The sequence below is a fragment of the Condylura cristata genome, unplaced genomic scaffold, assembly GCF_000260355.1.
Source record: "Condylura cristata isolate star-nosed mole 26May11 unplaced genomic scaffold, ConCri1.0 scaffold00004, whole genome shotgun sequence".
Classification (NCBI taxonomy): domain Eukaryota; kingdom Metazoa; phylum Chordata; class Mammalia; order Eulipotyphla; family Talpidae; genus Condylura; species Condylura cristata.
The window spans coordinates 51069086-51092176 of record NW_004567105.1 but is presented as its reverse complement, the minus strand read 5'-3'; the positions used below and the strand labels follow the sequence as shown (position 1 = coordinate 51092176).

General features: G+C 38.8%; 1 protein-coding gene across 1 annotated transcript in view; it reads left to right on the top strand.

Moving 5' to 3' along the window:
* Nucleotides 1-23091, top strand: part of SYNPR (synaptoporin) — a 135346-nt gene that overhangs the window by 77130 nt on the left and 35125 nt on the right. Inside the window, exon 3 of the mRNA XM_004676009.2 lies at nt 11615-11813. Within this exon, the coding sequence (XP_004676066.1) occupies nt 11615-11813 (199 nt within the window). The remainder of the gene's footprint in view (nt 1-11614; nt 11814-23091) is intronic.

The window sequence follows — 23091 nt, the reverse complement described above, 5'->3', positions numbered from 1 at the left end:
CATCTCTGGCCTGTACCCCAGTTCTGTACGAATAAATAAATAAATCTTTTAAAAAAAAAAAAAGAACTCAGTTGATATCTGTGAATAAAAAGAAAACCAGAATCTGGCCATATATGCCCCTATTACTTGAATTGTCAAAAAATTAACAGAATAAAAGAAAAAAAAACAGGCAAAAGAGTATGAGTTCGATCCCCAGGTAGGGAGCTGGGGCACGTATGGCTCATCAGACCTCTGCTGTCTCACCCACTGCACCCCTTAGCAATATGTTTCAGTCAACCCACCTATTCTGATACTCACTTTGTCTTGATAAATATGTTCACCCCCTGTACCTCTGGCCAACACCCCAATTCTTCTATGCACACACACACACTAAATGAGTAAAAGAAAAATGAAATAATTGGGGGGTGAGTAAAATCGTCATGATCAGAACCACCACTCTTCAATGTCAAGTCCCGAGATCCTTCTTCATTTAAAAACACATAAGCCTTTTAATTAGCAGAGTGTCCAAGAATATTTACCATATTAAAAATCAAAACTGAGAAATGTATAAAGTATAGAAATATCAAGTACACTTTCCATTAGCCATAAGAACAGTGGTTGCAGCCTACAAAATGTGAGTGTGAAATTCCACTGTACAAGAATGGTAATGAAAATGATAAATAATATCATAGTTTTACTAAGAATAGTTTTGATATCATAAACCCCAGAGCAGGGTGAGGGGCAGGGGCTGTTTGTATATCTGCAAGGGTCTGCCCTACGTTAACTAAGCTACAGTTTTAGGAATGCTAACCTAGAGTTTTCAGAAACATTATTTCTACAAAGCTAAACACAAATTTTGACCATAAATTCACTTGCAAGACTTATTTGTAGCATATGTTCACATGGTTTAGGCCTTGATTTTTTAAATACCAAGTGAAGGATCTGGATTTAGCTTGTTCTCTTCCATTTAGATGTTCTGTGAATCAAGAAGCAAATAATAGAAGGCTATTTGTTTTGTTTGAAATCTTTCCAATGATTAAATATCATTTAAGACTTGTTTACACTTTTGAGCCTTCTATAAATAGTGTCACTGGCCTCATTAGAAAAGTTGAAGTCTTTCCAATCAAATTTTGGCTAAGCATTGTGTAATAATGCCTTTCTTTGAAGATTTGTCCAAATTTGGGTGAGTTATTTGGAGACATTCAGGAAACTAGTGTGGTTAAGCAAGAAGGATCCAAGCTGGATATAATGGAAGATTGCCTGAAAACACATTTATGTAGACCAGAATGGGTAAAGAAGCGAACCATTTCATTCATTTTCCTAGAAGCTTGAAGAATAAAGTCTATTCTCAGCACTACATTCACCTCTGTAGGCAAGACAAAAGTGACACTGGCCTCTAAGACAAGGTGTGGTGCATATACACAATGGAATATTACTCAGTAATCAAAAAGACAAATTCATGCCCTTTGCGTCAACATGGATGGAGCTGGAAAAGGATCACACTCCGTGAAATAGGCCAGAGAGAAAAAATACTGGATGGTTTCACTCACAGCAGGAGTATAAGGATCAGGAAAAAAAAATGTGTGTGTGTGTATTAATTGTAATTAAGTAAAAATGAATATCAACTATAAACCAGAGACATTCTATGGGGGAAGAGAAGAGAGATGAACAGGATCAAAACTGGGGTGGGATGAGCTCATGGAACTATGATGATGGCACAAGGGTGAAGTGGTGAAAAGTTCACTGGGATTACAACTGAGATGAGAAAATGTAGAAAGTGAGAAATTATGTAATATATGTATAATAAATATAGTATAAAACAAAAATAAAGATTCAAAAGTCAGTTTAAAAAGAAAAAAAGGGCCCTCCCTGGTGGCGCAGCAGGTTAAAGCACAGCACTGAGAAGCTAAAGCCACTTCCGCATGAGTTCGATTCCCGCCTGCCCTGGAGGTGACCACATGGCATGGCAGACCTCTCCTGACCCACCCGCTGCTCCCCTCAGCAGTGTACTTCATCGATCTGCCTGTTCTGCTCCCCACTCTGTCTCTGGTGAAGCCTCTTGCCACCCCTGAGCCTCTGGCCTGTACCCCAGTTCTGTATGAACAAATAAATCTTTAAAAAAAAAATTTGGCAAAACAGGTAAAATCTCCTTCACAGTTTGACAAATTGATTCTTCAGGCAATTAATTTTTAACAAACTAGTTCTCATGTAACAAATATTTTGAAAAGCTATTCCTTCCCCCTGTGAGAATTAGGGAATTAGCTTAGGTTTCACCTAAGCTAAATACCCAGTTTGCTGGAGAAGTATAAAACATGAGGCAAAAGGAAAATCCCCTGCTGCACAACAAGAATCTCTCTAAACAGACTAGATATATTCCATTGACTCTCTTTATGCTTAACCTCAGTCTCCCCATCTGTAGAATCGATAGAATAATAACTGTACTACTCAGGGTGTGAAGGAAATGTAGCATGTGAGGTACATCGTGCAGTTATTTACAAAGACAGGGAGGGAGGCATACCTCCAAGGTATTGCAGAATTTATGTGACAAGCTGTTTCCATTTTCTAAATGATAACAGTTCCTCCAATTATACTTTTTCTATCACAAGGCCTGGCATCCCTCTACAATTCATGAGATAAGAAGCAAGGTTAGTTTCCAGTAGCAAGATCAATTCTATAAATTTAATGGGATTTGGTGGTTTCTTTTCCTCTCTCTAGTCTCCTTTCTTTCTCCTTCCTTCCCTATGTCTCTTCTTTCTTAAGAAACACTTAACAAACATGAATTGGGTATTTATTATGAAGCAGATGCAACCTGGTACTCAGTAATAGAGAGGTGGATAAAATAAATAAAATCACTACCTTCATGCTACTTATTGTCTAGTGCAAAAGAAAGAAAAAACACAAGTTAGCAAATGAGCAAGATAAATTTGACATTAGGTGATAAGAACAGTAGATAAAATTAATTCAATAGCAGCAGTAAAATGGGATAGTGGGTTAGAGAATAACAAGATGAGGAATGCCCTTTAGGTCAGGTGGTCTCAGGAGGCTTCTCAGAGGCAGTCACATTTGAGTTGAGACCTAAGTAAAAAGGTAAAACTGATCATAGACATTGTGGTGGCGAATTTGAAGGTAAGGAGGAGCTCACAAGTGTACACGGTGACAAATAAGTGAGTAATATCCAGGCGATATCAGTCCTTTGTGGCCACAATAAGGGATTTGGTTATAGCCCTAAATGTATGAGGAAGCTATTGGAAGGGAGTACTGTGTAGGGGAGTGACATGCTCTCATTTATGTTCTTAAGACTTCTTGTTGCTGTGCAGAAAATGAATTCTTACATGTCATGCTCCAAATGCAACTTGAAAACAGTATGATTAATTCTCTGGTTGCTGGCAAAGCAATGGAAACATGGGTGATATTATATTTGCTGACAATAAAAAGCACTTTTTCCATCCCGAGATGATAAATATGTTGAACAAACTGTTCCTAGTTTACTAAAATGAACAGTGTTTCCTGGTGTCATAGACAGTTTTTTTCCAAAATGAATTTGTGTATTTATGGCAATATTAATAACTGAAGAATTGAAAATTTACAATTCCATAGCCATTTGACAGGACTTAGCTTTTCAGTGGTTTAGAGGAGATTGCACTTTGTTCTGTATGTATAAGCACTCACTGTTTCATCATTATAACCTGGCAGATATATTGAATTTCCTACCAACCAAGCATTCTGCTGGGTTCGTATCTTGAACATTCAACAGGGTCAGTTATTATATAAAGAATTAAATGAAAGCAAGAAACAACCACCAAAAAATGACCAGATAAACTGCTTGATAGACTGACTTTTTGATACAACAGCAAAGTAATAGAATATGCCGTGTTTCTAGGTCTTTGAAATCTACTTTTATAAAGTATTTGGATTTTTAAAATCAACTTCAGTAATTAGACTTACATTTTGATTTTTGAATATTAGAAGGTATTGTCAATTCACCTAATAACAGTAACCGTATAATTGGCAATTATACCCAAGTACTAGATACTCCATATCTAGTATATACCCAAATATAACTATTCTATATTTCAGTTGAGCCTGAAAAAGCTTACATGAACTATAGGTACGTTCATTCATTTCATTTTGCAGATGAGACAAATAAGAGTCAGAAAGACATGAAATTTTTCCTGCATTAAAAAACAAAACCTGACACTGCTTCTTCTTCATAATTCATTTGAGTATCCTACTTCAGAGAAGACAAACAAGAAAAGAGGAGGTTCCCTGAAATATCTAGATAATGTCCTCATATCTATTTTAATTTGACTATTTGGAGATAGTCTGAGTTCTCTGTGACTCAAATCCTATTTGAAGAAACTAAAATTAATAAATCATAGCTTCATGAGAACAGCAGTGCCTCTTTGCAAGCCACTGTATGAGTTTTATAGAATTTTCCTTCTCTCAGTAGCTCCCCTCCAGCCCATGCCCAGCCTCCACTGACCCTTATGAACCACTCCAGAGTCTACCTTCTTACGTTGAAATGCATATAAATCTAACTGCCAATGAGTGAGTATAAGAAGGGTGTTAAATTTGAAAAGATTCTTCTTGGCAGAATACACTTTCAATTAATTGTTTAAATGTCTTTCTGGGATAAAAATCTGTCATAGTGAGGACAACCACATGCTTGGGGTGAAGGGAGGGGCCACATTTTCCAGTCACTTGTACAGACAATTAATTATGTAGAAAAGAGTATTGTTCACAGTAGCCTTGACTGCTTTTTCAAATGTCTTGTTCAGTTTCTTCCACTCAATATTTACTACTTACCTTAAAAAATACTCTCTTTTCTAATGGTAAAATGGAAAGCGTACAATGTCATGGAAAGTTCTTCCTCTGGAGACAATAAACTTTAACACACTTAACACATAATCACATCAGGGATAAATGCCCAATGTGTTTAAAAACCTACAAACATTTTGTCTTTAGTTTTTTTTTGTTTGTTTTTTAAGAAAATATGGTAAGTGAATATGTGTTGTTATTGCAAGCCTTGGAGATGAGATGGGTTTTGATTCAACCAAGGTTAGGACCAAAACGTCTGGAAAAAAATGATTCTGGCTGCCAAAACAATGCCATTTACCTGCAGATATGGAAGCTGGAGGTCCTTGCATAGGACCAACAGAGCAGTGCTATTGTTACTGCTATGTCCAGTGCCCTTCCTGGGAACACACAGCATCATGTGAATGCCCCGTCATACCCCTGGAAAGATGTTTCTGAACAAGATTGTCAAAAATTCTGCTTGCTTTGATATTGTAATAAGCCTTTTTGTCAATAGCAGCATCCTAGGTATACTGACCCATTTCAACTTCCAGTTCATTAATCCTGCTTCTTGGACAAACTCCTCATTCTCCTTTGCAAGTTCAGACTTGCTCCCAACCTTAGTAAACCTTACTCCAATTGCTGGAAACTTCTCTCAGTTCTCCCTTGCATCTGTCTTATGCCTTTTCCACCTCAGTACACCCTAAGCATGAGAGTTTATAAAGTCGGGCTATTCGCACAGTTTTGATCACTGTGTGAAACGTATTTTTAGAGTTGCTGGTGGCATAAAATAAGCCTTGCTCTTTCAGTGTCAGAGTCTTTAGGGCTGGTTTGAAATCATCCCTGATCCAAGGGTCAGTGAAACAGATGGTCACAGTCCCCACATGTTCATCATATGTCCACTCAGCTATTGAAAAATGAGGGCAAGAGAGAACTGGCTACAACAGAACACCCCGCCCTGATGAAGGAGTCAGTTAGTATGTGATCAGTCGGTTTTCATATATGATAGAAACAGTTAATAGCATTATATTTATTTTCATAGGAGAGCTTTAAAATAAGAGCTTCTTACTCTTAACAATGCCCTCATTTTAACAAGTCATTAAATCATTCTGTTCCTCTTTCCACAACCCAAAAACAAGAGTAATAACACCCACTTCGCCAAGTTTGCAAGGGTGAGTGAGTAGTATACAGAAGCATTTGGCATGTTGTGTGGCCCAGTCTGCACATGATTAGCATCATAGTGTTAGAAGTGAAATCTTTATTGTTATCATAAATAGCATTGCCAAATGCCACGTTCAGTTTCAGTAAGAAAACGCAGTAAGAGGACTGGTCCTCTCCTATCATATAGGTAATCTCTAGCCCCATTCCTCCTTTCTCTTTGCCTTTCCATGTTAGTATGGATAAGGGCACACAGGGATAAATAAACTCCTCCTGAAAGAAAGGGCTTGATCATGAAGAATCCAGTGATCTGAAAAATTTCAAATGGTATGTGAACCATAAGTGAAATTAACCTAGAGCTGCATATCAGAAAGCCTGTGTTCTAAGTTTGCCTCATCTTCGTGCTGATGATTTTTTAAATTTAGTTCTGTGTAGAACTGGGGTACAGGCCAGAGGTGTGGGGGGGCAGGGAGTGAGAGGATTCACCAGAGGCAGAGTGGGAAGCAGAAAAAGCAGATTTATTGAAATACACTGTAGAGGAAGCAGCAGCAGAGACAGGAGAGGTCTACTGCACTGATTTTGATACTAAGCACCAACTTCCTTGTTGATAAAAAGGGGAAGGTTGAAAAACAAAGGTGTCGTGGGTGAAAGTGTAGATTCTCAGGATTTTATAGCAATGTATGTTGTGAGTCACACAGACTGAGGGTGTAATTGTATACACATGCATTTTATAAAAGTATACAGATATGACTAATAAAAGAAAAGTTGATTTGAAATGAAACAAAGGCCAATATTTCATACTGAGAAAAAAATGAAGCAAGAGGATTAATATCTCTTTCAACTGGTAAAAAGGATTGAAATAGGGCCTATAGAAAATGACCCAAGAAAGAGAAATGTTCTCACTGCCACAATTGCCAGCTGCCCTCTGGTCTCCTCTCCATCACTTTAATTTCCACTACGGAAATTCAGTGACAGCAGCTTGTCCACCTACTCCCTTAATGCCTCCCACGTTTGCTCCTGGGCAGCATCACCACCCATGGGACATGTCATTACTATCCTGGACCAGGTCACCCCCAGATATAGTGTTAGGGACTTTAGTTCTATTCTCTTCTACTCCTGGTGAAAGACAGACACATTGCAAAAGTCTTAATACCAGATGCACATCAGGGCACTTGCTGCCTACGAAAACCAGGGCGCTCCTTCAAAGAACACACACCTGTGTTGATCTCAATTTCAACACATCATACAATAGGCTCATTTGCCTCCTATGGATACTTGCTTCTGAGGCAAATTTAGAATAAATCTGGACAAAATTTAAAAACTAATATGCTTTTAATGGTTTCCTCTTGAGTGGGCTGTGGGGATTGAACTGTGCCATTTATAGACATAGACCACCAGGTGGAAGCATAATGAATGTTGGTTTAGAATCACATTCAGTATAAACTATCAGTGTGCCATGAGGTTGTTTGGCCTGGGAAAGCTGACTTGATCGTTTTTATACAAGCATTCAAATTGAAATCTAAGGATGCTGTAGTTTTTAAACCAGAGAGGCAGAAATGTACAGTAGTTGTGAGTGGGGGTTTGTCCTTCAATGCATATCATGCCAGACTTAGCCCTGCCTTCCACTAACCAGTGGCCACAGGTGACTCACTCTACTCCAAGCCTCACTGTTGATGATTACTCTCTTCAGTGTTTTTATTAATAAAGCAAGACCACTTGCTTAGTATTTTCCCAGGCCTTACAAACAGAACTGGAAAACCTGGACCCAGCGGTTCCCTCAGTTTACATGAAGCATCAGAATAATGCTCAAAAGGTTGGATTTAAGTATTATTACCGAAGTAAACAATTACATAATCACCCTCTAACATGGAGAATTTCTGTTGATAGACACCATGCAGTACAACTCAGTGAAATTCAATTACCCATTGATTGAGTCAGGTCAGCCAAGAAGGAAATTATACAGTTGAAATCAACAGATTGGATTTGGCCCCTTTGTGGGCTCAGCAGTTGCTCCCTGACTAGACCCTCACGGGATCAGAGTGGCCAGACTCAGCTTCCACACTGACCATACTCTGTCCATCCAGTTTTTCCAGCTTTTATTGAACAGATGCTAAATACATGCTGACTATGTGACTTCTCACCTTCAAAAATAAAAGATACATTCATGCATATGTATGTAACTATTGCTTTGAAGAATCTGTTTTATATATATATGTAGATATATATATATGTAAAATAATGTAGCATTAATTAGCATGTTAGCAATGGGGGAAATGACTGATAGTTAGTCGAGTACACAGAAATAAACTTGTTATGTAATTCCACCCCCGCCCCCCCTTGGCCCACTTCCTGACAAGACTGCAGACAAGTCCTGTGCACATTAGTTGAGGAGCTGAAGTGGGGGAAGCATGATGGAACCTGAGGTGTATCCAGGTACCTGGAAAGTGAGCGTGTAACTTGTTAAATAGTCACAGCAGAACCATGATACTCCCTGTTATTTTTTGCTTTACTTGTTGCATTTTATATGAAAATCTTTCCAAAGTCTGTCTATAAACTGGCCCATAAGATACCACGGGGGGGAGGGGTCCTGACCACTTCTCCAGCACATCCGGACTCTTCACCTATATTACCATTTCCAGCTTCCCAAGCTAAGTTCCATTTCCCACAGGTGCTGTGCTTCTTTCCTATGTAGGGTCTTGGTATTATCTCTTTCCTATCTCTTCCAACAGTTTTGCTGTTGAGTCACATTTCACATACCATGCGATGCATTCATTTAGAATGTACGATTTCCTGGCTTTTGGTATATTAAGAGTTGTGCCCCATCAGCAAAATTCGTTCTAGAAAATTTTATTTGACCACAAAGAATTCTGTACCCCTTACCATCTCCCACTCCTACCCAGCCCTAAGCAAATACTAACCTACTGTTTGTCTGCACTGGTTTGCAAAATTGAGACATTTCATAGGAGTGAAATGACATGATGTGTAGTCCTTTGTGAGTGACTTCTTTCACCTACATGTTTTCAAAGTTCATCATGTTGCTGTAGGTATTGGTGTCTTTTTGTCCACAAATAATATTTCAGCAGAAGGCTGTACTTCCTTTTATTTATTGTTCACCAGTTGAAAGACATCCCTGTTATTCCCACTGTTGGCTGTTATGAGTAACACTGCTGTAAACATTCTTGTACAAGTTTGGGGCAGAAACATGTCATCATTTCTCTTCAATATATATTTAGGCATGTACTTGCCAGATCATGATAGAACTGTGATTAGCTATTTGAAGAACTGACAAGACTGTTTTCTAAAGTGGTTGTATTATTTTACATTCTCAACAAGCAATGTACAAAATTTCCAGTGTTTCTAATTGGAGCTTCTTATTATAATCTCAACTTGTTACCACAGTCTAACCTCACCAAGATCGTTCTTCCAATCTTAAGATATTTTTATTGTACCCCTCCTAGTGGGTATAAAGTCATATTTCATTGTGTTTTCTTCCTTCTAAATAATTTCTAATCATTTTTCAAGCTACATCTTTAAAATCACTCATAGAGGGAATCTTACTTTAACCACATCACCCTCAGATTAGCTCAGGCCACTTCTCAATAAGCCCTCTAAACTTGGTATATAATATGGGCAGGCCCACCCCAGTTCTCCTGTTCCCCATACCAGCATGTAGCCATTGTGTGAGCTGTGGAGTTGCTTGTTCACAATTTTCTACATCAATCATACATTACAAAATAATGCATAAAGGATGTACATTATCTGAAAATTATCTGTATCCAAATAACTGACACGAATGCTTTTATAATCTATTTTATTGTCACCAGTCCTACAAACCAAACTGTTGAGAAATAGTTTAATATCTCTGCAAGGGGATGTGATGAAACAATGCTTCTATTTTCCTGAATCTTACTACAGTTGTACACTTTGATAAGAAACAAAAGGAGTTTCTCTATACACAGAAAAAAAAATTATTGACTATGTCAATAATTCTTTCTTAAGTCAAGTAGTAAATAACAAAAGCAGACTGTATTTCTGAAAAATAAGGGACTTAGGGGAGCTGGACTTTCCAGCTTTGGGTTTCAAGCAGGTTATTGCACGAGAGATTTTGAACCTTGTCTAACAAGGTCTTGGGACCTATGTTACTAACAAGTCTCTTAGTGGTTCTGATGCTAGTGGTCCATGAACTTCATTTCACAAACATTCATCCTGGTTAATATTCTATTTATTTAACAGGAACAGGCTAACTTAATTGAAGTTCTAAAATAAGGATCTGGAGTCAGACACACATTTAAATTTCTGGCCTAGAATTTATTAGCTACATGACAAGACAAATAACTTAACCTTTCTAAGTTTGTTTTCTCCTGTGTAAATGGGGGTGGGAAAGAACATGATTGCATTATAAGGTTATCACAGGGATTAAACTATATATATATAACAATATCTGGCACACTGGAAATGCTTCAATATATTAGTTGCTATTATTTTATCATTATCATCATTACCAGAGCTGTAAGACAGTGTACATGACAAATCTGCAAATCTGTAAATTTGTTTCAAAGAGTAAAGTTTTACTTAGTGTGGAAAATACTTCCTAAGCATACGGTGGTATTTCATCGACATTGCTAAGCCTCATTCATTTCTATTTCAGAATGCCTCTCTGGTACTTAAGGCATAATTTAGTCTTTCCTGAAAAAGTAGAATTTAGGCTTCTATATTAAAATATGGTTTACCACCAAGTTCACAACATGATATGCAGTACTGGCTGAAACACAGTCGTTTGTGTTTCTGAGCAAAAAGTGGATCCCCTACTTCTTTTCTCTATTAAGTAATATACATAGCCTGGAGGCTGCCACTATAGGACTTATCTCTAAAATGAAACTTCTAGAAGTTAAAGTAAATTAGGATTCATCAGTCATCTTATAGAATCAAGTATGTTCAGTCAGATGTCCAAGTCCTAGCTACTGAATACCCAACAAGTATTTAACAGCTAGGACGTACAGAGAAGAAAATGAAGATTCTCACAGTCACCGATGAAGCAAAAGAGACTGGACAAAAACAAGTTATTAAATACTTAACCAAGACAGTGTGGCTGGTGATGTCCCCAAATGACATCAAGCAGGGTGATGTACTAGGAACATCAAAGGAAAACATCTAAAATATTTTTAGATCAATGAGCAGGAATAGGATCTCTCAAGCAATGACATTTAAGCTGACACCTGAATGTTAAGCAGCCATCATGGGAAATGTCAGGGGGCAGAGCGATTTAGGAAAAGGAAACAGTCAATGAAAAGACCCTAAGCCAAGACATTGACATATGGATCTGACGTAAAGCCCGGTGGATCAATAAAGTTGTTGGTTGAGTCCTCATACAGTGAGAAAGCCCTGGAGACTAAACAAGAGGCCAGCATAGTCGAAATTCCCATCATTCCAGGATCCCTTCCCCCTTCCCTGCTTCTCTCTCTCTAACAAGACTAAGCAGTTGTGAAACTCAATGGAATGAGGTTTAACTACAGTATGTACTTCCACATTTCAGCTATCACTGCAATTTTATTAATGAACTTGTCCCATGCACATGCCATGAAGCCCTGGAATCACCTCACTGCTTTAACACGTATAGACACATCATGCCTTATTTTGTCTCCATAAGACTTTAAAGAATGTCTCCTTAAATCTGGCACTTTAGGTTGCACCAGGTGACGTTTGAGGTGCCTACCTGTGAGGGGAAGGAGCGACAGAAGCTGGCCCTGATTGGTGACTCCTCTTCATCAGCAGAGTTCTTCGTCACCGTTGCGGTCTTCGCCTTCCTCTACTCCTTGGCTGCCACTGTCGTTTACATTTTTTTCCAGAACAAGTACCGAGAAAACAACCGGGGTCCACTCATTGTAAGTTGATTGCTTTTTGAAATAACTTTCTTGTACCCTCTAATTCCCTTTTACCATTCTTCAAGGGCTTTGGATTTAACCCACACCCTCAGGGTAAGTACTTTAAAAGAGCTCATATTCTTTTTCATCCAGATTTCTTGAATCTCAAAACAGAAACATGGTGTCTGTCATTCTTTTGTGGCCTGTATTGGAAAAATATCACAAAACTTGCTAAAAAGTCCTCTGAATAAATGGTTGGAAATCTCATGAGAACAAGGAAAGAGTAAGGAGATTTGCTAGAGATTTATATGCAACTCATTGGTTATTGAGACAATGTGACCTGTGCTCATTTGAAGTGCATTATTCTGTTAGCCTGAATAAGACTGTTGAGTCTGATGGATTTGTTGAGTCTGAAGATAAAGCTCATCTCTGAAAATTTCCCTTTCTCTTTCACTCTCTGCCCACGTCCCCAATTCTCCCTCATTTTCTTTTTCATTAAATAATGGTTCAAAAACTCTCATAGGTTAAGGAGTTTAGTCCAGCAGCGCTAAAGATAGACAAACATACAGCTAGGAGAACACAAAAATTCTCAGATGGGCACACAAACATGATAATTTGAGGAAAATAAATGTCTCGACATTCACATGTGTATTTGCCTAAAATTTATCTTCCGAGAAAACCTTTATCTAACCATATCTTGTTCTTTCTTAATCACATACTCCCATTTTATAAAAGAAATCATCCTTCTTTTCCACCAAATGTTACTACATCACACATTGCTAGGATGCAGAACATTTTAACACCATGCTGGTGTTGGTGTTGACAAAATAGAAGATTCTAATGCCTGGGTAATGTGCCCTTTGCATCTAAAGAGCTTTCCAAGTTTTATCTTTCAATAAAATTGGAAGTCCTAGTCTACATGGCAAGTGATTGGTCATTAAAGACTTCATTTTGATGATCTAAATATTTTTGATGACCTAAATAATTGATTAATTATTTACTGAAGTTTATAATGCATTTATAATATATTTATGTTTTTGAGACAATTATGCATTAGGATTTGCAGTGCTCACTTAAAGTAAATTTTTAATATCTAAAGTATTAACATCATGGATAAGTAAAAGTAATTTAAATTTATATGCAGTTTTCTACAAAGAGATATCATAGGGTTAAATGCTCTCCAGTATAAAAAATATACTAGTCGGGATCTCCCTGGTGGCGCAGTGGGTAAGGACGCAGCACTGCAACCTAGCTGTAGCCGCTTCAGTGCAAGTTTGATCCCCGGTCCAGGAGGTGACCAACATGATGTGGCAGACCTCTGTCACTGCTCCGCTCAGCAGTGTACTTCATTGATCTGCCTGTTCTGCTCCCCACTCTGTCTCTGGTGAAGCCTCTCATTGCCCCTGCACCTCTGGTTTGTATCCCAGTTCTGTATGCATAAATAAACCTTTATCTATAGATATGCCTATATTTCTGTAAGAAATGAGTAATACAAGTTTGAAGAGAAGGAGAGGAACATGTGAAGTTTCCAACAGCAAAAAGAAACTTGCCCACTATTTTAAAGAATGATTGAAAGTAGCAAATAACTATTCAGTTACAAGAATTTAAATAACTCAATACAATAGGGATATTTTCAAGTATCAATACTTACAATATGCCAGAAATTATATTCTTTGTAAGTATTTTCAGGTATAATAAAAACCTATTTTTATTTTATTACTGACATACCATTATTTTACAACTTTGTTTGTTTTTTCACAAAACAAGATTTCTCCCTTCAGATATGGTCACCATAGCATTCCACCACCCCTAGTCCTCCATCACAGTCCATTGGGCCCTCCTCCCCAAGCCTGCTTCACTCCTCTCTACCTACCTGCCTCCCTTCTCCCCTCCTATTGCCTCAGATCTATGATCAGTTCTCAAGAGTCAGTTTTAAAGTTTGTAAAGATAAAGTTAGTGTCAACCTCATACAAGTAAACAGAGATTTTCAAAATTCTTTCAGGATCTCTGTGAATAAAATAAGTTTTACAGATCTCTAATCTTTATATTATGAAGAACTAACCTTAAAATAAACAGAATTTGAAGGGTGACTTAGAGAAATTCCTTTTTTGGAGAATGTGGTGGCTAAATTTGAAGAGATTGGAAACTCAGAATCATAACACTTTAATATTTTTTCTGAGATAAAGTAATTCAACAAAACTGTAACCTCTGAGCAGGTGTCAGTTTTCCTTCAAACCTGTAGGCAGATGTCATTTTTTCCTTCAAATTGGAGCTGATTGTCTTAATGGCTTCAAGTTATCTTTAGCAGAGCCCCCTAACTTGGGCCCGGTGATGTGTAGCAATACAACCTGGACGTCGCTATATTGTGTAAGCCCACAGGCAGGTATACAGCCACTCACAGCATTGCAAAGTCCCAGGAAATGTCCTGACTTCCACAGAGACGTTGACTCAGCTAGTTTCCCATCAAGTAGGAAAAGATCTATTTTGCTATATAAAACTACATTTTCCTCATATGAAATAATCTTGAGGGCATACTACTCATCTCTGTCTAAATAGTATTCCCCATCAAGCAGGATATAATGAAATCCTGAGTTGTGTACTGCTTCGGGTAGGTTTTGTTTTATTACATCGTGGAGGGGGTGGGGGGAGGAGGAGCTAATTCTAGTAATAAAAAAGGAAAGGTTGCTAGATGAAACTTCTGTGATATTAAAAAGCTGACGTGCTCATTACTTAACAGATAAAAGTTAATTTAAAAATGAGCCTGAGTCCTAGGAGTCACAGAAGCAGAGTGAATGTGGGGAGCTCAGCATGATACCCTTGCAGCTGTGAATGGCAAAGTGTAGCAATTCACATGGCTCCATGCCAAGGCTGAGGCGAGCTGGAAGGGGGCTCTGTACCCCAACTTTAATTGTGAAGAACTGGTTTAATCAATTTCACCACGTGGACAAGATTACAAAATGGTTCACTGGCCCTCCCTGGTGGCACAATGGGTTAAGTCTCAGCACTATGAAGCTATCAGCAGCCACTTCAATGCAAGTTGAATCCTAGGATCCCTAACTGACCCACATGGTATGGTAGACCTCTCCTGACCCTCCCACTGCTCCCCTCAGCAGTGTACTTCATCAATCTGCTTGTTCTGCTCCCCACTCTGTCGCTGGTGAATCCTCTCACCATCCCTGCACCTCTGGTCTGTACCCCAGTTCTATATGCATAACTAAATAGATCTCCAAAAGTAAAATGAAAAGAAGAGGGTTCACACTTAAGGAAACTTTAGCATACAGTAATGTGTGTTTCCTGTGTTCACAGTAATTCTGTAAGTTTAAAAGAAATCCTGTTTATTGAGAAAAAGTCCTACTGGACATGACTTGAATAACTCTGTTCTTGTTGCCATTTTTTTTTTTTTTTTGGTCATTCTATAATTTGGGTTCACCAGTTCAAATAAATGTCTAATCTAAAACAACAGGGTTACCATGTTTTGGTGACAGGAAGGCTTTTCAGCAGTTTATAGAAGTTAGGTATCTGTCTAAACTCATACATACCCCAAAATTGATCAATTCCTATCTTGCTCTCTAGTCTCGTAGGCCTTGACATTATACATCATTCATAAATAAGACCAGAGTGCAGGCAGGTGACCAAGATAGTACCTGTGGTGACAAGAATGATAATGATCTAGGCCGTATTGACTGAGTTCTGACTGTGCAAAGCTGATTCAGTACAACAGCCCTGCTTATATTGTCATTCACATCTATAGACAAGGAAAGGGAGGCTCAGAGAGGCTACCAAACTCTCCCAGGTCACATCACCAGTAATCAGAGCACAGAGAGTTTGACCCCAGGTCTCTCCAATTACAGGCCCCAGCTTCAGCACATCATGCAATGGAGCCTGAGATCCTGGCATGCAGCGTGCTGCAAGGTCGAGGGGAGGATGTGGGCCCACATTAATTGCAGTAGTCCTCAACAGCTACTGTCTCACTTACTCTGGAATCAGAGTAATGAAGCCCTAAAGCCCCCAGACTTTTCATCTCTTTTGACTATCATAAAGGGTTTTTATTACCTTCAAAAGAAGTTTGGAGTTAAGGAAGGTCTGCCATGAGTCCATGATACTAGAACAACTGAACCCATGCCTGTGCTGCCATTGAGCCCTCTTGCACAGGGAAGGTGACAGTGATTACTACAACCAACTTGTGTACATGAACAAGCAGTTCTGAGCAAGTAGCTTATCAGGTGCTACTTTTTTTTTATAATTTTTTATTTATTTATAAATATATATATATATTTTATATATATATATATATTCTATATATATATATACAACACACACACACACACACACACACACACATCATTCTTCATTTTTATGCAGCGTATGCTGTGCTGTATCATGGAGTATGTGGTCCCCAAAGAGTTCCCACCACCAGTTCACCCATGTACCATATAGTCCCTGTGCTCTTCCCACCCTTGTTTTGATCCAGTTTCCTCTTCCCCTCCTTACCCCCGAAGACTGTCTCTAGTTTATAGTTGACTGTTGATTTTGATTTGTTATAATTACTCCCTTCCCCCATGTTGGCTACTTTAAAAAGGTGCCTTTTTCTAGAGTATGCTTGATAAGATTCCGCATCTTTGAGTGAAAATGAGAATCTGAATGTCTTTAGAAGTAACATAATTGTTAATATGCTGAGTTGCACAGTAGTGAGAAAATCAGGCGAAAGGAATCATCCTTTGCTGTACATCACTACAGTAAGTGCCTTTTCTACAGATGAGTAAATATCAGTTCTCAGAAAGCAGAAGCGGCCACCTGCATGGTACATGATTGTGAAATTGAAATGTCACATCTGGTTATATCATTGTGTCATGTTCCTTACAGTAGAGTTTTAAAGCCAATCTCCAGCTAGATTTCTGTGGCAAGAAGTTCTGAGCCAGTTTCAGATCGCATGTCAAATAGTGACATTGGGAAGCTTTAGTTTTGTTTGTGTGTTTTTTTTTTTAAATATTTATTTAAAGTAGATTGAAAAAATATCTTACGGGGCTGACAGAGTACTCTCAGAATATTATAAACACCATTCCACATTTTGATAAATCCTTGTTGTAAGAAGTTAGGTTTAAAGCAACTATTCTAGGAGTTAAGGAGATTACCATCCGAAGTAAGATTTTTGTGGGAGGGCCTCCCTGATGGCCTAGGGGTTATATCAGCTCTATCACCTCAACAGCCTGAGTTTGAGCCAGGTTGCTAACCCAAGAGGGGAAAAGAGAGAGAGAGAGACAGAGAGAGATTTTTTGTAAGAAAGGAAGGGGATTGTGTACATCAGGTGATAAAGGGAACCAGGCTGTTCAATGGTGATTTAAGTCACTAGATGTATTTATGTCCGAGGCAGGCATAGTGTGGAACTATATTCACATTTGCCTTATATCCAGTGCTTTCCAAACCTTCCCCCATCTGGACTCAAAACAATCCTGAGCAATTAGATTCATCCCCATTCTGGAGATGACATTTAAAGCTCATTTGGAGGCACTGGAAAATAAGTCCCTGAGAAGGTCTCATCTGTGGGCAGAGAAGAAGTTAGTGGCAAAGCAAGACTCATGTTAATCCACTGACCTTCTGGGCAGTGGTTAAGTTATGGAGTCCTGGGTTTTAATCCCCTGTATGACCTATTTTTGCACCATTAGAAGCCTGCTCATCGTTTCTAGAATGAAGTTAATAAAAGCACTTACATCGCAGAGCTGCACAAGGGAATGGAAGAGATAGCACCTGCCAAGTGCCTTGCACAGGGAAAGCCACAGAGCAAGTGATACATGAATAATATCTAATTGTGCCACTATAAATGGCATTACTTTTATTATGGGTAGTATTTTAGTCCCATAATGGAAAATTGTAGGCATCTTCCTTTAATGGGCTGTAACTTTCACAATTCTACTTTTTCTCCAGTCCTCCAGGCAAGACCTCCGAGGATAGAGCTTCACTCGAGACTACTTTTAAGATCAAAAGTGCTAAACTGAGTCGTTTAATCAAGCTTTTCTGTTCCGTTAGAAGAGTGCAAAAACTTTAACTCCCTTAAACAAAATACTGCTTCTCATTTTGGAGTTGAAACTATGGCCAACACCAAGGGAGATGGATGCCGAGCTGGATGCTCCAAGAATGGAATGCTGGTTCCTAACTATCACCCACTATCAACCACATCTTTACTTGGCTGTAATAGAGAGGGAAATCAGATTTTGCAGCTGGAGCTATGAGTCCAGCGGAAGTTTCTGAAAATCATTTTCCATCCTTTCCCCTTCCTTCCCCCCACCTCCTCTCTCCTCTCTCCCCCTTCTCTCCTGTCTTTCCTGCCCTTTCTCCCCTCTCCCCCTCATCATGTCAGTCCCATTTCATGTCTTAGTGTACTATGCTTTGATAGGTTATAAGTATCTTCTTCGGGCCAAGCAATGATGACTGGGTGACGGAAAAGCATTCAGTCTGGCGAAGGAAATTCTTTAGTAATTAACAATTTTTCTGCAGATGAGCTGACAGGGGTATAGAAGAAGCAGCATAACTCTGCCTAAAATGAGGAAGACTAAGAGCTTCTCTGGAAGCACTTTCCCTGCAATGACCTGAGTTCATCCCCTGTCAGGGAGCTGACCCACATGTCACAGCAGGCTTCTCCTGTCTCACCTGTTGTTCCCATCAGCAGTGTATTTCAGTCAATCTGCCTGTTCTGCTCCCCCACTCTGTCTCTGGTAAATCCTCTCACCCTCACTCTGTACCTCTGGCCTACACCCTACTTCTACATATAAATAATAAATTAATCTTCTTTAAAAATGACATTTCAGCTCTAATATGTGAGCACCTGTTCTCTACCTCTTCATACCAAAACAAGAAGTGTTGATGTTACAAAAAGTACACAGCTCATCTTAAGCAAACTCTTAGCTAAAACACTATATATTTTGCATCAACAAATACATTTTTCCAGAATTGGCAGCGCAAATAAGGCAAATAAATGAATTCATTTAAACTGTCCCCAGCGCACATCTACACATTTGATCAGATTTTACATCCTTATTTCCTATCAGCTTCCTCTTATTAGTGAGTTCTTAATTACAATTAAATGAGGGTTAATTGCCACCATATTTGGCACCATGTTTCTCCAATTAACCAGTAAAGCAAAGAGATGGGCTGTTTCTTTAATAAATTCAATGAACTCATACAGAGTTTGCATCTATAGGAGCCCAGGGTTGTTTTTGTCCAATTGCAGACCTGGTGTATTTACAGGCTAGTGGAGAATATCTGTCTCAAGCCTGTTCATTTTATCGGATTTCCTTTCATTCCAGGAAACTCATCATTCAGTTAGAAAATTACACCCCTAGTGGAAATTTGGCAAAGCCCCAAAGGTGTCTTTCCTGTGTGTTTCTTTCTTTCATTTAAAACAATATGAAATGTGAAATGTTATACAACTTGGCCCAGCACACCCAGAAGATGCTGCACTCCTGTTCTCAAGTAGAACAGTGTTTCTCAATGGGGGTGGGGGGGCATGGGGGGACAGACACTTGGCAGTATCTGGGAACATTTTTGATTTTCTCTACAGGGAGGATTTTGCTGGCATCTAATAGGTGGAAGCTGGAGATGCTTCTGAACACCCCATGGTGCACAGAACAGGCCACTCCAATAAAGAATTATCGGGATCAAAATGTCAGTGTTGTTGCAGTAACAATAGCAATCGACAGCTCTTGGCACCCACCATGTACCAGGCACTGCACCAGCACTTCTCTTTAAACCTTTGACCTATGTTCTGAATTTTCTGTTTCAATTCTAATTTTTGACATATACAAACTGACACTGAGGAAGAGACCTGCCCCAGGTTCCTGTCCCAAAGATAACACAGGTGTATTTGACCTCAGAACAGACATTTCATTTTGATCTCATTTCTTGCACTTATGAGCAAGTGTACTTCTCATGGTGTTCATTTCTTTTAGTCTAAATGCATGCCCTCTGTTGTCTTCTGTTTCTTCCTTAGCTTTCACACACATACATACACACATATACACACACACAATGTTTCAACTTTGTAGCCATTTCCATAAAGCTTTTTTACCTTCTGGTCTACTAGACATACTAGAGAGAAAAATGGCACCAGCTCTATTTCTTTAACCAATTTTAGATGTTATCCCTAATCAAAACTCTTGAATTTTCCAAGATGACTAAGAACTTTTCTGATTCTGACTCTAATTATAGTTGTGAAACATGAACCAATTTCAGTGTTTCCAAAATGTGGGCACTCATTAGAACTCAGGACTACCAAGTCATTTAACTGAGATACAAAAACGGTGTAACATTGGAAATGAAGAGGGTAGAGATGCTTCCCTGATCAATTAATTGTTAGCCACAATGTGTTAATAATATTTTACCTAATTGAGAGTCTTCTTTCTCCTACTTTGGCTTTAACTTTTTTCTTTTCCAATCAGACAGAAGCTCACGTGATGTTTCCATTCTGATTATAAGATTAAATGCTTTCTTGGATTCAAGAGTAATGAATTTGGTTTCTTAAGCTTTCCTGGGTACTTGTGCTAACCACCAGAGGCATGCAGTAGAATTAGACCTCTCTCCTGGCCTCAAGCTATCTGCTTTATTCCGGTAACTTTGGAGGCTAAAATCTGTCTTGGGGAGACACCTGAGGTCAGTGGTTCTTACCCAGAGGTTCTTACCCAGACTGATCTGCTTGGACCCAAACTTTAGTACTATTGTGTATTATCTCTATGCATCAGAGAGCTAACTTGACATACATAATCATTTCTTTACCGGTGAAATAGATTATTTCTTAGCTTATAAAGTAGTTGGTCAGATTAAATGAGTTGTCACACATAAAACAGAAAAACAGCAGGTTTTTATTAATACAAATCATTATTTTCATCAAACTTATATTATCATCTATCTTGGTGTCCTACTGTGCTTTTTATGTAACTGTTTTGATAGATCTCAGTGGATTCATTGGCTAAAAAAGCAAGCAGATAAGTGCAAACTCCACTGACTTTTCTTCTTGAGAAATGCTTGGACGGTTTCTTATTGAATTAACATCAATGCTCTGTTATATATTTTTTTTTTCTCTAAATCTCCAAATTCAGCATAAGCTGCTATCATTACAGGTGAAAGCCACCAACTCTAAGATGAGGTCTCACACTGTCCACAATTACTCATCGCCCCTCTCCTCAGCTCACCCCCCTCCACCCAGGCATTCAGACTCATACTTAGTGAAAGGATACAACTCCATGAAATTAGCCAGACTCCAGAGAACAGGAGCTTGAATCCCTCATCAGCTGGCAAGTCTGAAAATAGCAAGTGAGTGTGAAGAGCACAATTGTATAACAGGAAGAAACGTGGAAAATTTGATTGTTTGGGGGCATTCAGCTAAAAAGCCAGGTTTAAACTTTCACTTTCCTCCTATCATTTTTTGAAAGTGATGAAATCGTCCCCACCCCTCTGTGGGTGGGGAAGATTTTGCCCCATGATGCAAAAATATCCTTACTATTTGCTAAGTTTATTTCTTTGAATCCAGAAGAAGCACCCAAACAGGCAGCTTTGGATTCACTAGGGCTCTCGGCAGCTTAAGAATGCCTTGTGCTAATGCCCATGGTTCATTAAACTTTCAAATAATTGGCACAAAGTTCATAGCCAAGATTTTTTTTATGACCTTCTTACCCTTTCCCAACTGAGCATCCTCATTTCATTGTTTATTAGCAACAACCCAATTAAAGTCACAGAGGCACTCAAGATATGTTGCAAAATTTGCCCTGGGACCACAGAGGAAGTCACTCCAAGTACATTTGACTGAGACTCCTTATAAGGCACATGGTTATTTAAAATATCTGAGAGCTTGGTGAAGATTTTTGCACCTTGACTCAATAACCTGCCTGCCGGACACCTACCAATTTTCATCCACCCTCATGTTGTGCTAAAATGCCTAGGAACATCTGATCAGTTCATACCCGGTCTCAAGCAACGACAGAATTGCAATGAGGTTTATTTGTGACCTAGTGGATCCACTATCCTGCTGAGTAGACACAGCTATGAGCAGAAAGGAACGTTGATATTGACAACGTAGACTTTACAAATGCCAGGGAGGAAAGAGAGGGAATCATACAAAGGAAACAAACTAAACCTTAGAGAATTTGCATTTGAGTCTGGGAATGGCAGCTACATGTCTTCCTTACAACTGTCATTTACTCTCAAACACTCTTCTCAGATCTGAAATAAGGTTAAAAGTTATCTGTAATTCTGCACACTTTTTTTAAAAGACTTATTTATTTATGCATACAGAATTGGGGTACAGGCCAGAGGTGCAGGGGCAGTGAGAGGATTCACCAGAGATAGAGTGGGGAGCAGAACAGGAAGACTGACGAAGTGCACTGCTGAGGGGAGAGCAGGAGGATCAGGAGTGGTCTGCGGCGCCATGTGGATCACCTACAGGTGGGCAGGAATCGAACTCATGCTGAAGTGGCTTTAGCTTGCTGTGCTTTAACCCGCTGCTCCACCAGGGAGGGCTCTCCAAACACTTTTTGAAGCAGGTATTATTATGACCATTTTACATATGTTATATTAGCTTTATAAGTAATATGTAGAGTGACACACAGTGAAGGAAATTCCAAGACATAATCACATTCACAGTGTTCTACTTCTATCCCAAATTTACATGAAAGTTGGAAAATGAAGATCTAAGAATTTCTGACAACTTATTGAATAGCTAATGCGTGCAAGTCACATTCACAAGACATGACAAGGAAACATCAGGCTAAAAGCACAAAATAAATAATGTGCCTTTTATCATCTGTGATAAAGACATGTACAAATCAACAGGAAATAGTATTTCTATTTTGGGGTTGTCAGTGAATGCTTAAATGGAGCCCATGAGACTTGACAGAGTATAGAACTTAAAAATGAGGGCTTTTGACCTAGGAAATATCTTCACAATAATGGGGACAGTAGTGAGTAATAATATAATAGGAGACACTTTTTTCTTTAATAATATAAGTTTATTTTTACATCGATTTGTGCCTTTTTCCATCTCAGTTGTAATCCCCGTGGGCTTCCCATCACCAGATCATGCATGTGCCATCACCACAGTCCAATGCACTCCTCCCCACCCCCGATTCCACCCCTGTAAAATGTCTCTAATACATAGTTGTTCATTATTATTATTTTTCCCGCTGGTCCTTTATGTTCCTGCTATGAGTGAAACCATCTGGTATTTTTCTTTTTCTTTCTGGCTTATCTCACTAAGCATGATCTTTTCCAGCTCCATCCAAGTTGCTGCAAAAGACATGTGTTTCTTTCTTTT